The sequence below is a fragment of the Enhydra lutris genome, unplaced genomic scaffold, assembly GCF_002288905.1.
Source record: "Enhydra lutris kenyoni isolate GAN:26980312 unplaced genomic scaffold, ASM228890v2 scaffoldscaffold18, whole genome shotgun sequence".
NCBI lineage: Eukaryota > Metazoa > Chordata > Mammalia > Carnivora > Mustelidae > Enhydra > Enhydra lutris.
This window is the reverse complement of record NW_019154102.1, coordinates 24,335,399-24,349,073: the sequence shown is the minus strand read 5'-3', so window position 1 is coordinate 24,349,073 and position 13,675 is coordinate 24,335,399. Positions and strand designations below refer to the sequence as shown.

At 48.4% G+C, this 13,675-nt stretch overlaps 1 protein-coding gene across 4 annotated transcripts; it reads right to left on the bottom strand.

The window, feature by feature from the left end:
* Positions 1-9,938: 9,938 nt before the first annotated feature.
* LOC111148037 (docking protein 1) lies at positions 9,939-13,065 on the bottom strand. 4 transcript variants are annotated; one of them, XM_022504399.1, is made up of 6 exons: positions 12,984-13,065; positions 12,831-12,833; positions 12,345-12,644; positions 12,086-12,179; positions 11,702-11,886; positions 9,939-11,465 (listed from the first exon to the last, which is right to left on the bottom strand). In XM_022504399.1, the coding sequence occupies exons 1-6, from the start codon at positions 13,041-13,043 to the stop codon at positions 10,662-10,664; spliced, it is 1,446 nt and encodes a 481-aa protein (XP_022360107.1). In that variant the 5' UTR covers positions 13,044-13,065; the 3' UTR covers positions 9,939-10,661. The 4 variants fall into 4 exon arrangements, with proteins under 4 accessions (XP_022360107.1, XP_022360108.1, XP_022360106.1 ...); XM_022504400.1 differs by lacking the exon at positions 12,831-12,833; XM_022504398.1 differs by having other exon boundaries at positions 12,345-12,986.
* Positions 13,066-13,675: the final 610 nt, after the last annotated feature.

Here is a 13,675-nt window from a genome sequence, read left to right as displayed (position 1 = left end):
ATTAAATTCTAGTCATAAGTGCCAGCCCACCCGTCCTCATCAACTATAAATGTTGGGTAACTTTTCTAATTACACTTTACATGTGCTCTAAATCTTAGTGAACTTCAGCCTTACGTGTTATTCCATCCCCTGATTTTCTTACATGAGAATTGACTATTATATCTTTCCATCCTCCTTGTAGATGATTTTGTTTAATTTGAGTATTTTACTTCCTTTTCCTCAGAAAAATATCACTTCATCAGATAAGCAAGGCTCTTGATAAACCCATTCCCAGGCCCTTCCTGAAAGATATCTGCCATCCATCCATTCCCATAAATTTCACTATTAGATCAATCCAGACCACAGAAGAAAAATGTGTTTTTACTTCATTCTCTGGAAGTTTCAACGATCTATATCTAAGAGTTATAAATTACTTCTAATTTCACAAAATTTAATAAAAATTATTTAATAATTATTCAATATGTTTTTGTTAAAAATTTCAATACTTGCGTAGTGTGTGCCTGAATCAGTTCTAGAGACTTCACAAATATTAAATTATATAATCTCCATAACTATCTATTAAAGTAGGAATCATTATCTCTGTTTTACAAATGAAGAAATTGAGGCCCAGAGAGGTTAATTAGTTTTCCAAGATTACATAGCTGGTAAAGCCAGGATGGAATCCAGAAATTATTGACTCTAGGACCCAAACTCTTAACCACTCTATAGCCACATGAAATTCATTATATTGATTGCAGGAGTTCTCTGAAGTACATTTACTACTCAGTAAGGACCCATAAGATAACTTCCCAAACACTTTTATCAGGAAAAGCTGTGGAGCTCCCTTTTAGCAAAAGTGGGTGGTTTGCATTTCTCTGAGCTTACCTAATCTTGGCACTTTTTTTGCCCTACCCTTATTTTTCTTTTGCCCAATCCCTTGTGTATTTTATCTTTTTTGGAATGTTGCATTTTTCTAAACTGGCATAACTGTTTTATGGAATGTGGTAGAGAATATATATAATTAACTTTCCTAAGTATTTATGAGATGAATCTATCCACCACCAGGAAAACATAATTTCAATTACCAAATCCTACTGTGTAGTCCCAGTTATGCAGCTAATGACTCACTTTCCACATCCTCATTTCTCTTACAAAGTCATGTCTGTATAAACTAGAAAAAGAAATGAAAATACCACCTAGGTCTTTCAGTTTCCTACTTAAAATGTCAGAGTCTCTGGAGAAACATTCCAGAGCTTTACAGGCCATGTCTGTCCTAATTGGCCACAGAAGTGACAGAGTTCGAGCCAGGATGTGTCCAGCAGGAGTCTAACTACATAGGCAATGACCTGGTTGGGCTGTAAATGGGTGGGGAAATGGAAAGTCCTTGGTTACATTAGGCGAAGAGTCAAGTATAAAAATCCAAGCTGAGAGTGGGGTGATAGCAGGTCAGAAGCCATTAAAAAAAAATTAGAATGAAGTTAGAGTGTTGAGCTGCATGGGAAACAAACAGACACTAGAATAGACAGCAGGCTAGCATGGGATCCATGAGCTTCTTGTGACTCAGCCTTGTCTATTTCTCTTGCTTCAATTTTTACCATGTCCCTTCCATCCTTTACTCCATGCACACTAATAAATTGCTAAATGTCCCCCAAATATGCCAAACTTCCCTATACCTCCATACTTTTTTTTCATACTCTTAGGGAACAGTATGCCAGTATGCCTTTACCTGACAAATATCTATCCATTTTTTCCAGATTCTGCTTAAATATCTTCACTAGAAAGCTGTTTCTTTCCCCATCACAGCCTGCCCCCATTCATCTTTTTTGTCCTTTATCCACCCATGTACCTGGTTCTCACATCTATCTTGACCTTCACAGCAGTAATAAAGAGGGTATTCTGATACGAAAAATGTCATATTATTGTATTTTTTTCTAACCCAATTTTAGAAAGTATTAATCCCCAAGAACTAGGATGTTGACATACTCAATATTTTTAAAGTTTTTTTAAAGATTTTATTCATTTATTTGACAGACAGAGATCACAAGTAGGCAGAGAGGCAGGCAGAGAGAGAGAGGAGGAAGCAGGCTCCCCGCTGAACAGAGAGCCCGATGTGGGGCTCGATCCCAGGACCCTGGGATCATGACCTGAGCTGAAAACAGAGGCTTTAACCCACTGAGCCACCCAGGTGCCCCGACATACTCAATATTTTTATGAGTGCCTCTCTCTGGCTCATAATCAGAATCCTAGAGTCCTAATAGTCCAGAAAATGTGGTAAAGAGGCCTCTTGTCTTTAGTATACCTCCAGTATATGTTGAATAGAAGTAGCAAAAGCAGACATTTTTGTCTTGTTCCTGACCTCAGGGGCAAATCATCTGGTCTTTCATCACTACTTGTGATGTTAGCTGTGGGATTTTTATAGAGCCCTTTGTCAAGTTAAATTCCACTTTGTTTCTAATTTGTTCATGAAAGGGTTTTGGATTTTATCAAATGCTTTTTCTGCATCTATTGAGATGATTATGTAATCTTTGTCCTTTATTCTAGAAACATGGTGTATTACTTCTTTAATTTTTGGGTATTAAACCAACCTTGCATTCCTGGGATAAGTCCCCTGTGGTTGTGATATATAAAGTTGGTCCCTGAACAACATAGGGGGTTAAGGGTACCATCCTCCCATGCAGTCAAAAATCCATGTATAACTTTTGACTTCCCAAAAACTAATTGCTGAATTTGGTCCCAGGACATCATATTGATGGCAGACCAAGGAAATGTCAGTTTGGTGAGATTAAAGATTTTACCTGCTATAATAAATTCCCATCCATCCTGGCAAGGCCTATACCGGTGCCATTAAACTTGTCGTTTCTACTGCTCTCTCCCCATTAGCTATATCCTCTTCTTTTCCTTTGCTATCTGTAAGGAATTCCTTTGGCTGCAACTAACAGAAAGCCAATCCAACTCTAACTGGAGTAATTTTAAACATTTATTTTTCTGATATAACAAGAAGTGTGGAAACAGACAATTCTGACACTGATACCATCAAAGACCCAGGATCTTTGCATTTTTCTACTGCAGCATCCATAGCAAATGTGCTTCATCCTATGCCTGATCCTCAGGTGGCTATTGTGCCTTAAGATCAAGTCCTGTCCTAGGAAAAAGGAGTACAATCAATCAAGAGGCAAAAAGCCTGCCAGCATATTACAAAGCTTTTCCAGAAGTCTCACACGGCAACTTCTGCTTATGTCTCATTATTTAAATCTAGGTCACATGTCACCCCAGACCAATCACTGAAAGCCTGAAAAATGTGCAGAGAGAAGGGAGAAGGGAGAGGGGCAGGAAAGTAGTGGCCAGTCAACCAGCAGTGGTTACCACACCTTCTTTCACAGCTTTAGAAATCAGAAGTTAAGGCAGAGATGGGGGAGAATGAGCTTGGTGCATGGTATGCCCATCAGCTCTGCCCCTGTGCATACCTGTTCTAAACAGAATCAGTCTCCACCTTCTAAAATCTAAGCTCCCAGGGCGCCTGGGTGGCTCAGTGGGTTAGGGCCTCTGCCTTCGGCTCAGGTCATGATCCCAGGGACCTGGGATTGAGCCCCACATTGGGCTCTCTGCTCAGCGGGAAGCCTGTTTCTCTCTCTCTCTCTCTCTCTCTCTCTCTCTCTCTCTCTCTGCCTGCCTCTGCCTACTTGTGATCTCTGTCTTTCATATAAATAAAAATAAAATCTTTAAAAAATAAAAATAAAATCTAAGCTCCCTAGCACCTTCTATAGCAAACACAACAAATACAGACACATTTTTACCTGCTTTCTGGTAAATTCAACATCTAATCATTCTCCTTATTTTAGAATTAGCAAAGGGGCACCTGGCTGGCTCAGTCAGTACAGCATGTGACTCTTGATCTCAGGGTTTTGAGTTCAAGCCCCATGTTGGGTGTAGAGATTATTTACAAATAAAATCTTAAAAAATTAGATGAGCAAAATCATATCCTGTCATCTATCATCATTTAGCATTGTTCACATTGAGGACCCCAAAAGCTAGTCCTCTGGGACATCCCTATGTCTTTTCTCAGCCTCGCATACCTGCTCTGGCAACAAACCATTTCCATCACAGGTACAACTGCCTGTACCTACAAGTCAGCCCATGACCTGGGTAACATATTCAAGCTTCAATCATGTACTTCAGATCTCTAGTGCCATTATGCTATCCAAGAAGGGGTTAGAAATTCAGAGTCCAAAATAAGGGCCTTAAAGTTCAACTTCCCCATCTCTCCCTTTCCCCAAATGCTCCTAGGAATTACAGACAAATTAATATCTTTATCAAACTCTAACAAGTGCATTTGCCTCTCTTAATTCCAGAGCCTTCTGCTAACCTCTCTGTAAATGAGAATCAGCCCAGATGTTCTTTAGCATTCTGTAAAATCCTTTCAACTTGATCTCTTGCCCGTCTTCTGATTTTCCACACATCAGGAGTTACTTTTGAGAGTCTTCTGTCAATTCTGCATACTATTTCTCTAATAGAAACTTAGCTATTGTCTCAAAGCCTATATGCTCAAATTCTAGGGATCATAATTTTTCTGTGTGCAACATTCAAAGTTTCTTAGTAACCCCACAGTATAGCAGTCATGAACTTATTCCATAACACTAAGGTGTGAGTAATGTCACATTGCTTTAAAAAAAAAAAAAAAGGACCAAAAAAATGCCTATTCCATATTTTTAGTCCCCAAGGGACTTGCCACTGTGCCAAGATATTTTATGCTCTGTGAAGTCTTAGAAGGGTGACTGACCACCCCTGTTTGCCCATGACTGGGGGGTTTCCTGGGATGTAGGACTTTCAGTACTAGAAATAGGCAAACCAGAACAGTTGGTCATCCTAAATACTGGACTAACATTAATTTACAAACTTTTCCTTTACTGTATTATAAGATCTCAAGGGGCAAGGAACACATCTAATAAATTTCTATATACTCATGGCTAGTGCTTGGGACATAAACAGTCATAAAACATAAAAAAGATATAAAGTCATAAAACATAAAAAATAAAAAGAATCAATACATTCTTAATAGATAAACTAATTTGCAAACAATGGATAAACCAGCATAAAAATAGAATATTGAATAACTGTAATAATCCAAGCCTGGTCCACATCAGAAGTTATTTGAACCAGTTGAAAATGTGTAAACCTGATGATTCACAGACCTGTACCCCTGGGGCAAATAATACATTATATGTTAATAAAACAATTTTTAAAAAAGAAGTTACTTGAGTCCATTGAAATGGAGTGACCTGCCACTTGCTACTTATCCCTTCCAGAGAACATCCCTTCCAGGCCTAAAGAGGCCATGTCCTCAGAACAAGGGCAAATCCCCCCACCCACCCCAACACACACATAAACAAACCATGATTTCTACATCATCTATTTACAATTGAATGGATTTGAGAAGGATCAAGTAGACTTCCCATCTCGTTTTGGATCTGTTCTTCAAGAAGACAGCACATTACCAAATATAAGCAAAATGTTAAGGAAGGATACACTTCTGAAGGTACCTACCATCTGCCCAGCCTACCAGACGACTTCAGAGTTCTGTGCTGCACAAAATAACAACACTGCTTTTAAGTGTCCAGAACCTTCCACACCACCTCCACCCAGCATATTGCCCCTGGGGTATAGCATTAATGCTACAGCAAGGCTTTTAGTGTGCTTCTCTGTGTCACTTTCCACTTGTCTTCCACAAGACACTAATGTTCCTTTATCCCCTAAGATCTTTTTTCCTCCGTCTGCCTTTCCTCTCATATTATTTTTTCCAACTTTTTGTGTAAGTTAAGAGTGGGGTAGAGCTACTGTGCTTTCTTTCATCTTCTGTAGCAGGGAGGCTGTTACGTTTGTGCCAGGTGTAAGTCATGATAACCTTCAGCAAGAGGGCACAATTTACAGATGATTGTAACAATCCTGACTCCACATTTCATGGAGTTTAGTGGTTTCCCTTGAAGCACTACCACAGCAAATTGCCTTATTCCCATGCCTGATTTAAAAGAGCACACCTGGGACGCCTGCCTGGGTGGCCCAGTGGGTTGAGCCTCTGCCTTCGGCTCAGACTCAGGTCATGTTCTCAGGGTCCTGGGATGGAGGCCCGCATTGGGCTCTCTGCTCAGCGGGGAGCCTGCTTCCCCCTCTCTCTCTGCCTGCTGCTCTGCCAACTTGTGATCTATCAAATAAATAAATAAAATCTTTAAAAAAAAAGAATTACAATTCTTAAAACTCTGCATTTGCCATTGAGTAATATGTTAGCCATCTCTGGAGAGAACACCTACTTCAGGTTAAAGGGCATCTCTTAACTTGTCTCTGCATCGTTAACCCTTCTGTGTACAACTCCAAGCTGGGAGGAAGAGCAGTACCTTGGGGCACTAGCAACTCAGCCAGGAAGTCCCTCTCTCTCAGGCCAGAGTAAAATGGTTTGGGCCTCCCTGACACCTCCAGAGGAACTTGGGAGAGTCTTGATGGGGATTGATCTTTAAAACATGCCAAAGACTGAAGGTGAACCAGCATTTACATATGTCCTTGTTTCAGAAAAGAGAATGGCTGCTCTTGGCCAAAGGGGAGCCCCTGAGCGGAGGACACAGCCCGAGGCAGCCTGCCAGCACCTTCTATGTGATTGTGCCATCACGCTCCCCCACTCTGCTGGTGAAGGCAGTGGCCACACGGGAACTGATGCTGCCCAGCCCCTTCCCGCGGCTGCCTGAGGACCCACCTGATGACAGCCTTAAGATTGTGGAGGCAAGTGGAGCTCAGATCTCATGGGACAGACAGAGGGAGAGAAGAGTTGGGGGTCAGAGAAAAGGATGAGGGAGAGGAGGAAGCCTGTGGGGGAAAGGACTGGTGTGCAGAGAAAGAAGTGGTTTTGCCAAGAAGGTGGCGGAAGGTCAGTAATGTGATGTGTGTCTGTGTGATGTTGTGTTCCCACCGGTCTTTCTCTGCATTGTGTGTGTGCAGAGGTGGTGTACCTGTTTGTGAGCATCTATTTTTGTTGAGGAAAAGATAGCCAATGCAGGCCCCCAGGATAGGAAGGGCTTCAAAATGAGACACCCAGGCAACAGAGGGAACTGTGCTGCTGGCTATTTTCTCCCCCTTCCCTCAGTCCTCCCCCTTCTCCTCCTCTCTTCCTTGGACCTGGATTCTGGATTTCCTCTGCCAGCCTCCCTGGGTTGAGGGCGGAAGGAGGGGCTCTGGGCAGGGAGAACTGGAACCACATCACTGCTGGATCGCTGGCTTACGTGTAGAGAGGACAGAGCCTGGGATTGTGTTCTTGCCTTGGCAGCCATGGGCATACAGAGAGAGGTGGGCACGAGTAGTTGTGGCTCGCTCAGCGTCTCACTTCAGGGCCAGTGGTTCCTGGCACAGGATGTTGTGGCCGGAAAACCTGACTGCTCAGGAATGCTGCGCTTGTGTGTCCTCAGGCTGTGCTCACCTCGCAAGCCAGGCAGAGAACTCAGTGTACTCACCGGGCAGACTGGGAGCACCCCCAGGCCTTGGACACTGCCTCGCTCACAGCCGTGCTCACTGGCTCCCTTGTAACCCTCACAGCACTCCAACCCCTCTCAGGATCCCATGACACACTTCTTGGGGCCAGAGTACATCCTGTACCTAACTATTCAAGGTTGCACTCTTGCAGGAACTGTACATCGTCACAAGCACTCAGATCTGGGAGCCAGGACACCCAATGGGACCCACATCTATTTCAGTCTTCAGTGAAGCGCTGGGTCTTCACACATCCTCCAGCTTCTCACACTCCAAGGTCTCTGCCTGACATCTTGTGTTCTGTGACTTCAAGTTCCCTGGGTAAGGCTGCTCTTCTCTCTTCCTCAGAGCTTGCTGGACAGCCTGGAACTAGAGCCCTCTTACAACCCCTTGCAGGCTTGGAGCCATCTGTACTCACACCTGAGCAGCACCTTCATCAAGCCTCAGGGCCGGCTCCACCCAAGCTGGGAGAGCCAGGCCCTGAGAAAGGTATGGCTCCCTCCCTACTACCCTTCCTCCCCACGATGCCCAGAATCCCAGAGAGCCCTCCTACCCTGTCCCCAACTCCCTGGATCTCCCCTGGTGGAGGGGAGAACCAAGCCAACAGGAGAAGAAAAAGAACAGCGCTTTACCCTAGACAAAGGAAATTAGAACCCCTGCCTGATAGGGACTGCTTTTCTGCCTGGCACTGGGTGTTTACATATGGTAATGTTTAGGTATCTTAACTGTAGCACTTATGATAACTCATTAGTCATTTAACAGACCATTGTCCCACTAAGCAAACTGACAGCACTGAGACCACAGCTTCTGTTTAAAGAAAAGGCTAAATGGAAGGTGGAAAAAGAAATGTCCAAAGGGAAGGAAATTAGCATTTACTGAATACCAGCCATTTACCAGGTTTTGTGACAAGTGCTTTCACATGTGTCTTTCTCATTTAATCCTCACAGCGTCCCTGCAAGGTAAGTATTAATGCTTGTTTTACAGATGAGGAAATGGAGGCTGACCAAGGTTAGTTAACTAGATTCAGGGCTTTAGCAATGAAGGTTAAAGAGAGAAAAGGAATTGAGGGTGGAGTTATTTTTCTGAAATTCATATTCTATAATATTTCCCTTTGCCCCTAATTATCTTTCCCTAGTTTCTCAGAACAGAGACTTTAGAAACTCCTCTTTGCCTTAGCTGAAGTTACAAGAGAAAGAGCTTTCCAAACTATAGTCAGTCTAGAGATGGGAGCACAACCCACCGTGAGTTAGCTGGTAGGCAAGCTAACAGAGGAGGGACCCTCAGCCAGGAGATGGGCACTGTGGAGAGGAGCCCAGGGGACTCAACTGCCCTGGGGCTTGAGGCTGTCACTCATGGAGCATGGGAAGGAATTAGGACATGAGGCCGAACAGGGAACAGGATAGGATATCAGGAACTGTGGTCTGGGCTTCAGAGAAGTCTGCTTGCTTTCTTTGCAGGCTGGGCAGTTACAGACAAACCGAGTTCGAGCCACAGTGGCCCCCCTGCCTATGACTCCAACCCCTGGGAGAGCCCCCCATATGCCAGCAGCCAGCAAGTCTTCCTCAGAAGCCTTCTTCTGGCCTTCTAAGGAGGAAGCGGGGAAAGAGAATGAGGAGGAGTATTCCTGGGGACCCTGAGTCCCCAGCACCAGAACCCCCCTGCCCTGCTCAACCACAGCCATACGAAGGCTCATACAGTGAATGGCTTTCTGTGGTCAGACTTGCTTTCTGTCCACTTGAGCCTCCGTGAGTTCCAGATGACTGGGAAACAGAGCCTTCCCCTCCTCTGTCTTCAGTGCTGCCACCAGCCCCGCCCCACCACTCAGGCCCAGAAGAGACACACCTGAACTTTATCCTTCTCCAAGCAGGAGTTCATTTTCTTTTGGATCATTTGATACCTTTAACGCAGATGAAGATTAAATACCCAGTAAGTCTCCACCATTGTTAGGAGCATTCCCAGCCCCGAATTTCTCCTTGTAATTCCCTGTGAGCAAGTAGATGAGGTCAGGTCAACGTCAGGAAACTGGAGCTCAGGAGGCAAGGACAAGGTTTTCAGAGCTCATGAAAAATAAGTACAATTGAAATTTAAGCCTCATTCTGAAGCCTGTGCTCTTCCCACTACACCCACCACATAGCAGTTCCCTTCAACCTTCAAAGAAAAAAATGGTTGGTGCTTGAGTACTTATAGGTAAAGTGTGTGTGCATGTGTGCATAATTATATGAGCGCATGTGTGTGTATTTTTGTGTGTTCGGGCAGGTGGTGTCATATAGCTGAGAACAGGAGGGAAAGATGGTGTGGAGAACAGCTATTCCCTTCCTATTCTCCTCTCTCCGTGCCTGTCCACCTTTCTGTTGACCCTCCCCATCCATGGAATAACCACTATTTATAAAATGCTTAATCTGTGCTTCAGACTGCACTAAATACTTGAGAAACTTAACTCCTTTCACACAAACAACGTTGTGAAGTAGAGTCTGTTGTTGGATTTCCCATTTTACAGAGGGGCATTGAGAGAAACTGAGGGTGAGAGATGTTATACAACTCACCCAGCGTCCCAGAAACAGACTCTAGCCCAAGTGGACCTGACTGGACCACCCAGGCTCTCACCCACCACACTGCTCAACTCACCTCCCTGGGACCCCTTCTTCCTTCTTTGGCCCCTGGTACATTCTGGCCCCCTCTACACCCAACCAGCACACCCTGCCAGCATGCCCCTCTGTGACTATTCACACACACAGACCTCTTAAACCCAAGCTGACTTTAATGAGAATAAACTTCTTAAAATCTAGGTCTCTTGCAAAGAATAATGCAGGGGTGAGGATCCGGGCACAGTCCAGCATCACCCTAGAGCCTCCATACAGGCCCCTCTAACTGCACCAACTCAGACCAAGCACCCTTTTTCACAGACCTAGTCCAGCAGCTGTCCATTCCTTTGGGGAGGATAACTTGGGGGTGCTGGTCTCTCCCAGGTCCCAACCCTCACCCCTGCCAACTGTCCCACTTCCAGGACTTGAGATTGATTATCCTCCCCTTGACTCCCCTGATCCCTCCAGTCCCCTGGCTGGCTTACACAGGACCGGCCAGCCTTCTGGTCCCTGCAGATTCTAATAGGTTTCTTTGATCCCCAGTGCCACCTTCCTATGGTGGTCCTATCAGCAACCCCAGCCTTGCCCCACCTGTCATGTGGAGCCCTCTGACTTGACCCCCGTCCTGTCAGCCCCTGTTCTAGACAGCTCACAGTCCCAGCTCCCTGAGGCTCTGCTCTTCTGGACCTGGCTGTACAGGACAGTGTCTGAGCTGTGGCCTTTGCTGCCACCACCAGCTGCAGCTCTAGGTTCAGGGAAGGCCAAGCCCCGGGGCTTGGGAGCGGGGAGGGGCTTTGTGCTCCGGGGCGGTGGCACAGCGTAGTCATCAGTGGCAGGGTTGTAGGGGAGCTCGTAGCCCTCCTCCTTCATCCGAGCCTGGCACCACCACGCATCCTTGGGCTCCTGAGGCAGATCATAAAGGCCCCGGGGTGCAGCCGGGGCCAGGCCCTCGGGTTCATCATAGATGGGGTCCTCTTTGGGATCCATCAGTTTGGCCTTCAGCAACTGCTGCTGCACGTGCTCGTACAAGTCGCAATAAAGAGATTTCTTGAACGGTACTCCCTCCCCTGCCCGAGCAGGGGTGCTGTCCAGGGGGTCTGAGTATAGGGAATCCAGGGAAGGGCCTGGAGGAATGCGCAAGGAGTCTAAGGGTTCAGCATACACGGTGGGAAGGAGCTCCTGAGGGCCAGACAGGGATGCCAACTTCCCCTCTGCCACTTCTCCTTCATGGGAATCGGCTTTGAGACTATCCTGCCCTTGTCCGTCCTTTCCCTGGACCTTCTGCCGGTGAATAGCAGTCTCAACTGCCTGAAAGATGTCATTCCCCTGTGCGGTCTGGAAGGTGAAGGTTCCAGGGCCCGAAGGGCAGCGGCGACCAGCCTCAAAAGAGAACATGACCTGAAGAAGATGTGGAGGAAAACACGTTACCAGGAGCCATGAAAGAAGATGAGTCACAGGGCCTGCCCTAGTATAGAGCATCTACAAAAAAAAGACTACCTGGGGAGGGAGGTGGGGTCATGGGCTAAGCAAGGAACCATTATCCAGAGGACAGAGCTTCCTGCCTTCCAGTCCTGCCCCACCCACCCACCCCACAGCCAACCCAGAAAGTCGGTGCTCCCTGACAGCCCCCGCACCTTGTCCCGGCCATAGCGCCGCAACAGAGTGTAAGGCCAGGAAAGGAGCGGCTCCAGTATCTGACTCTGAGCCCCCATGGTCAGGAGAGTCAGCCTCTCGGCCTCCACCCTCAGCACATAGGAGCCCTGCAGGCCACAGCGCTCAGCGGCTTCGGTCCTCTGCACTGTCACCCAGAACTGGGATCCTGGAAGGAATACACAATTAGATTGGCTGGACTAGTGGGTTAGGACGCTGGGGAGGTGGGGACATGTTGTCCAAACAGTCACTTGGAAACCAGCTTCAGGAGCTTCCTACCATGGGTCCCTGACCTTTCTTTATCACTCCCTTCCTAAGGACACCCTTCCTTTCCACCCCATCCCTGCCCAGGCATCTCAGGCATCTACCTTCCCAGGTGGGGCTATACAGCGAGTTCTCCAGCATCTCCAGGGCAGAAAGCTTGGGTGGGTTCTCCGCAGGCGCCAGAGCCCAGCTGCCTTTCTGGGGTAAGAACAGAGAGTATCGTGGACCCTGCAATTCCCTCACCGCTGTTCCCAGGGACCGAGCCAGCCTAGGCGCTCTGCTGCTGTAACCGCCCAACCCCGTCGCCTCTAGGGCCCGGTGCGTTTCGCCCCAGCCCCTCTAGGGCAGCCCGGGCCCACTCACCGGAAAGGCATTTCGGCACAGTGTTTGCACCCACGCAGCGCTGGACGGCGCGTCCGCCGCCAACAGGTGGGAGCGCTGCGCGGTGTCCAGGCGGAAAGCTGTGGCGCCAGGCTCAGGGGGGCTCTCCACTGACACGGGGACCACGCTCACACACTCCGCTAGACGAATCACCTTGCAGTCCAGGCGGCGCGAGCCCCCTCGGCCGCCTCCAGAGCTCGACCCCTTGTGGTCAAAGAACTCGAGCCGCGCTACGCCGTGGGGACTGGCAGGATAGAGTACCGCCCAGGTCTTCCTCCATCTCTGGGAAGAGAGAAACACTGGGGAGGGAGCGGGCGAGCACCGGCGGTACGGGCCCCGACGGGAAAGGAGAGACCGACTCGGGCCGACTTCGGGTCTGCAGCTTCCCGACAGGGGGCGAAGTTTCCCCATAAGGATGCAGCTCAGTCTCCCCAGAACCAGAGAGGGCATACCCCGAGGCCAGCGGACCTTCTCCCGAGTGTGAAATCAACTTCGCGGGAACGTCATAGGGCTCTCCAGCTCCCGGCCCGCGCTCCAACCCGCTGCCTCCCCCTCCTCCCTCTGGGCTCTACAGTCCACTCCTAAGTCTGATGGGGTTCCGCAACCCCTGCCCCCAACTACCTTAGTACCGAAACGCTGACTTTGCAAAAAGAGCGGCCCTTCCATCACGGCTCCGTCCATGGCCCCCGGCGGTTCCTTCCGCGCTTCCTGGCCCTGCGGGCTAGAGGCGGGGCGGGGGCGGGGCCGGGCCACCGGAGGCGTTCCCGCCCCTCCCCCGGCCCCCGCGGACTGCGAAGAGGGAGCAAGGAGAGCAGCAAAAAGGGGAGGGGGTCCTGAGATAAGTTGTGCGGTGCACCACCTTCAGACCCCTGCCCACAGCCCTGGGACGCGCACAAGAGGCTCCACCCCGAAAAACCTTGAGGTTTCGGTCAGAAGGCTCTGGCGCCTGGGCTTATGGGCTGCGTAGGACGTCATATGCTCAACGTGACATCAGAGTGAGGGCCGTGACGTCACCCCGAAAATGCCAGTGGGCACCCTGGGGCACTGGAGGGACTATGCGGGTCTTCATCGCCTCAGTTCCCCTGACCGGACCCGCCCCTAGCCCGGCTGGAGTCCGGCTGTTTACACTCCGCGGAGCCCGGGACGTGGAGCAAGGGCTGGGGGCTGGGGACTGGAAGGCTGCCCGGAGCCCGGAGCTGAGCAAGGGCCGCCGCCCCGGCCGGTTTGCGGCCCCGTGGCCTCTCCCGTGTTTAGCTCCCTGACCGCAGCTGCCCGGCCTCCAACCCGCGGGAAAAGAAAGCTTCATTGAGCAG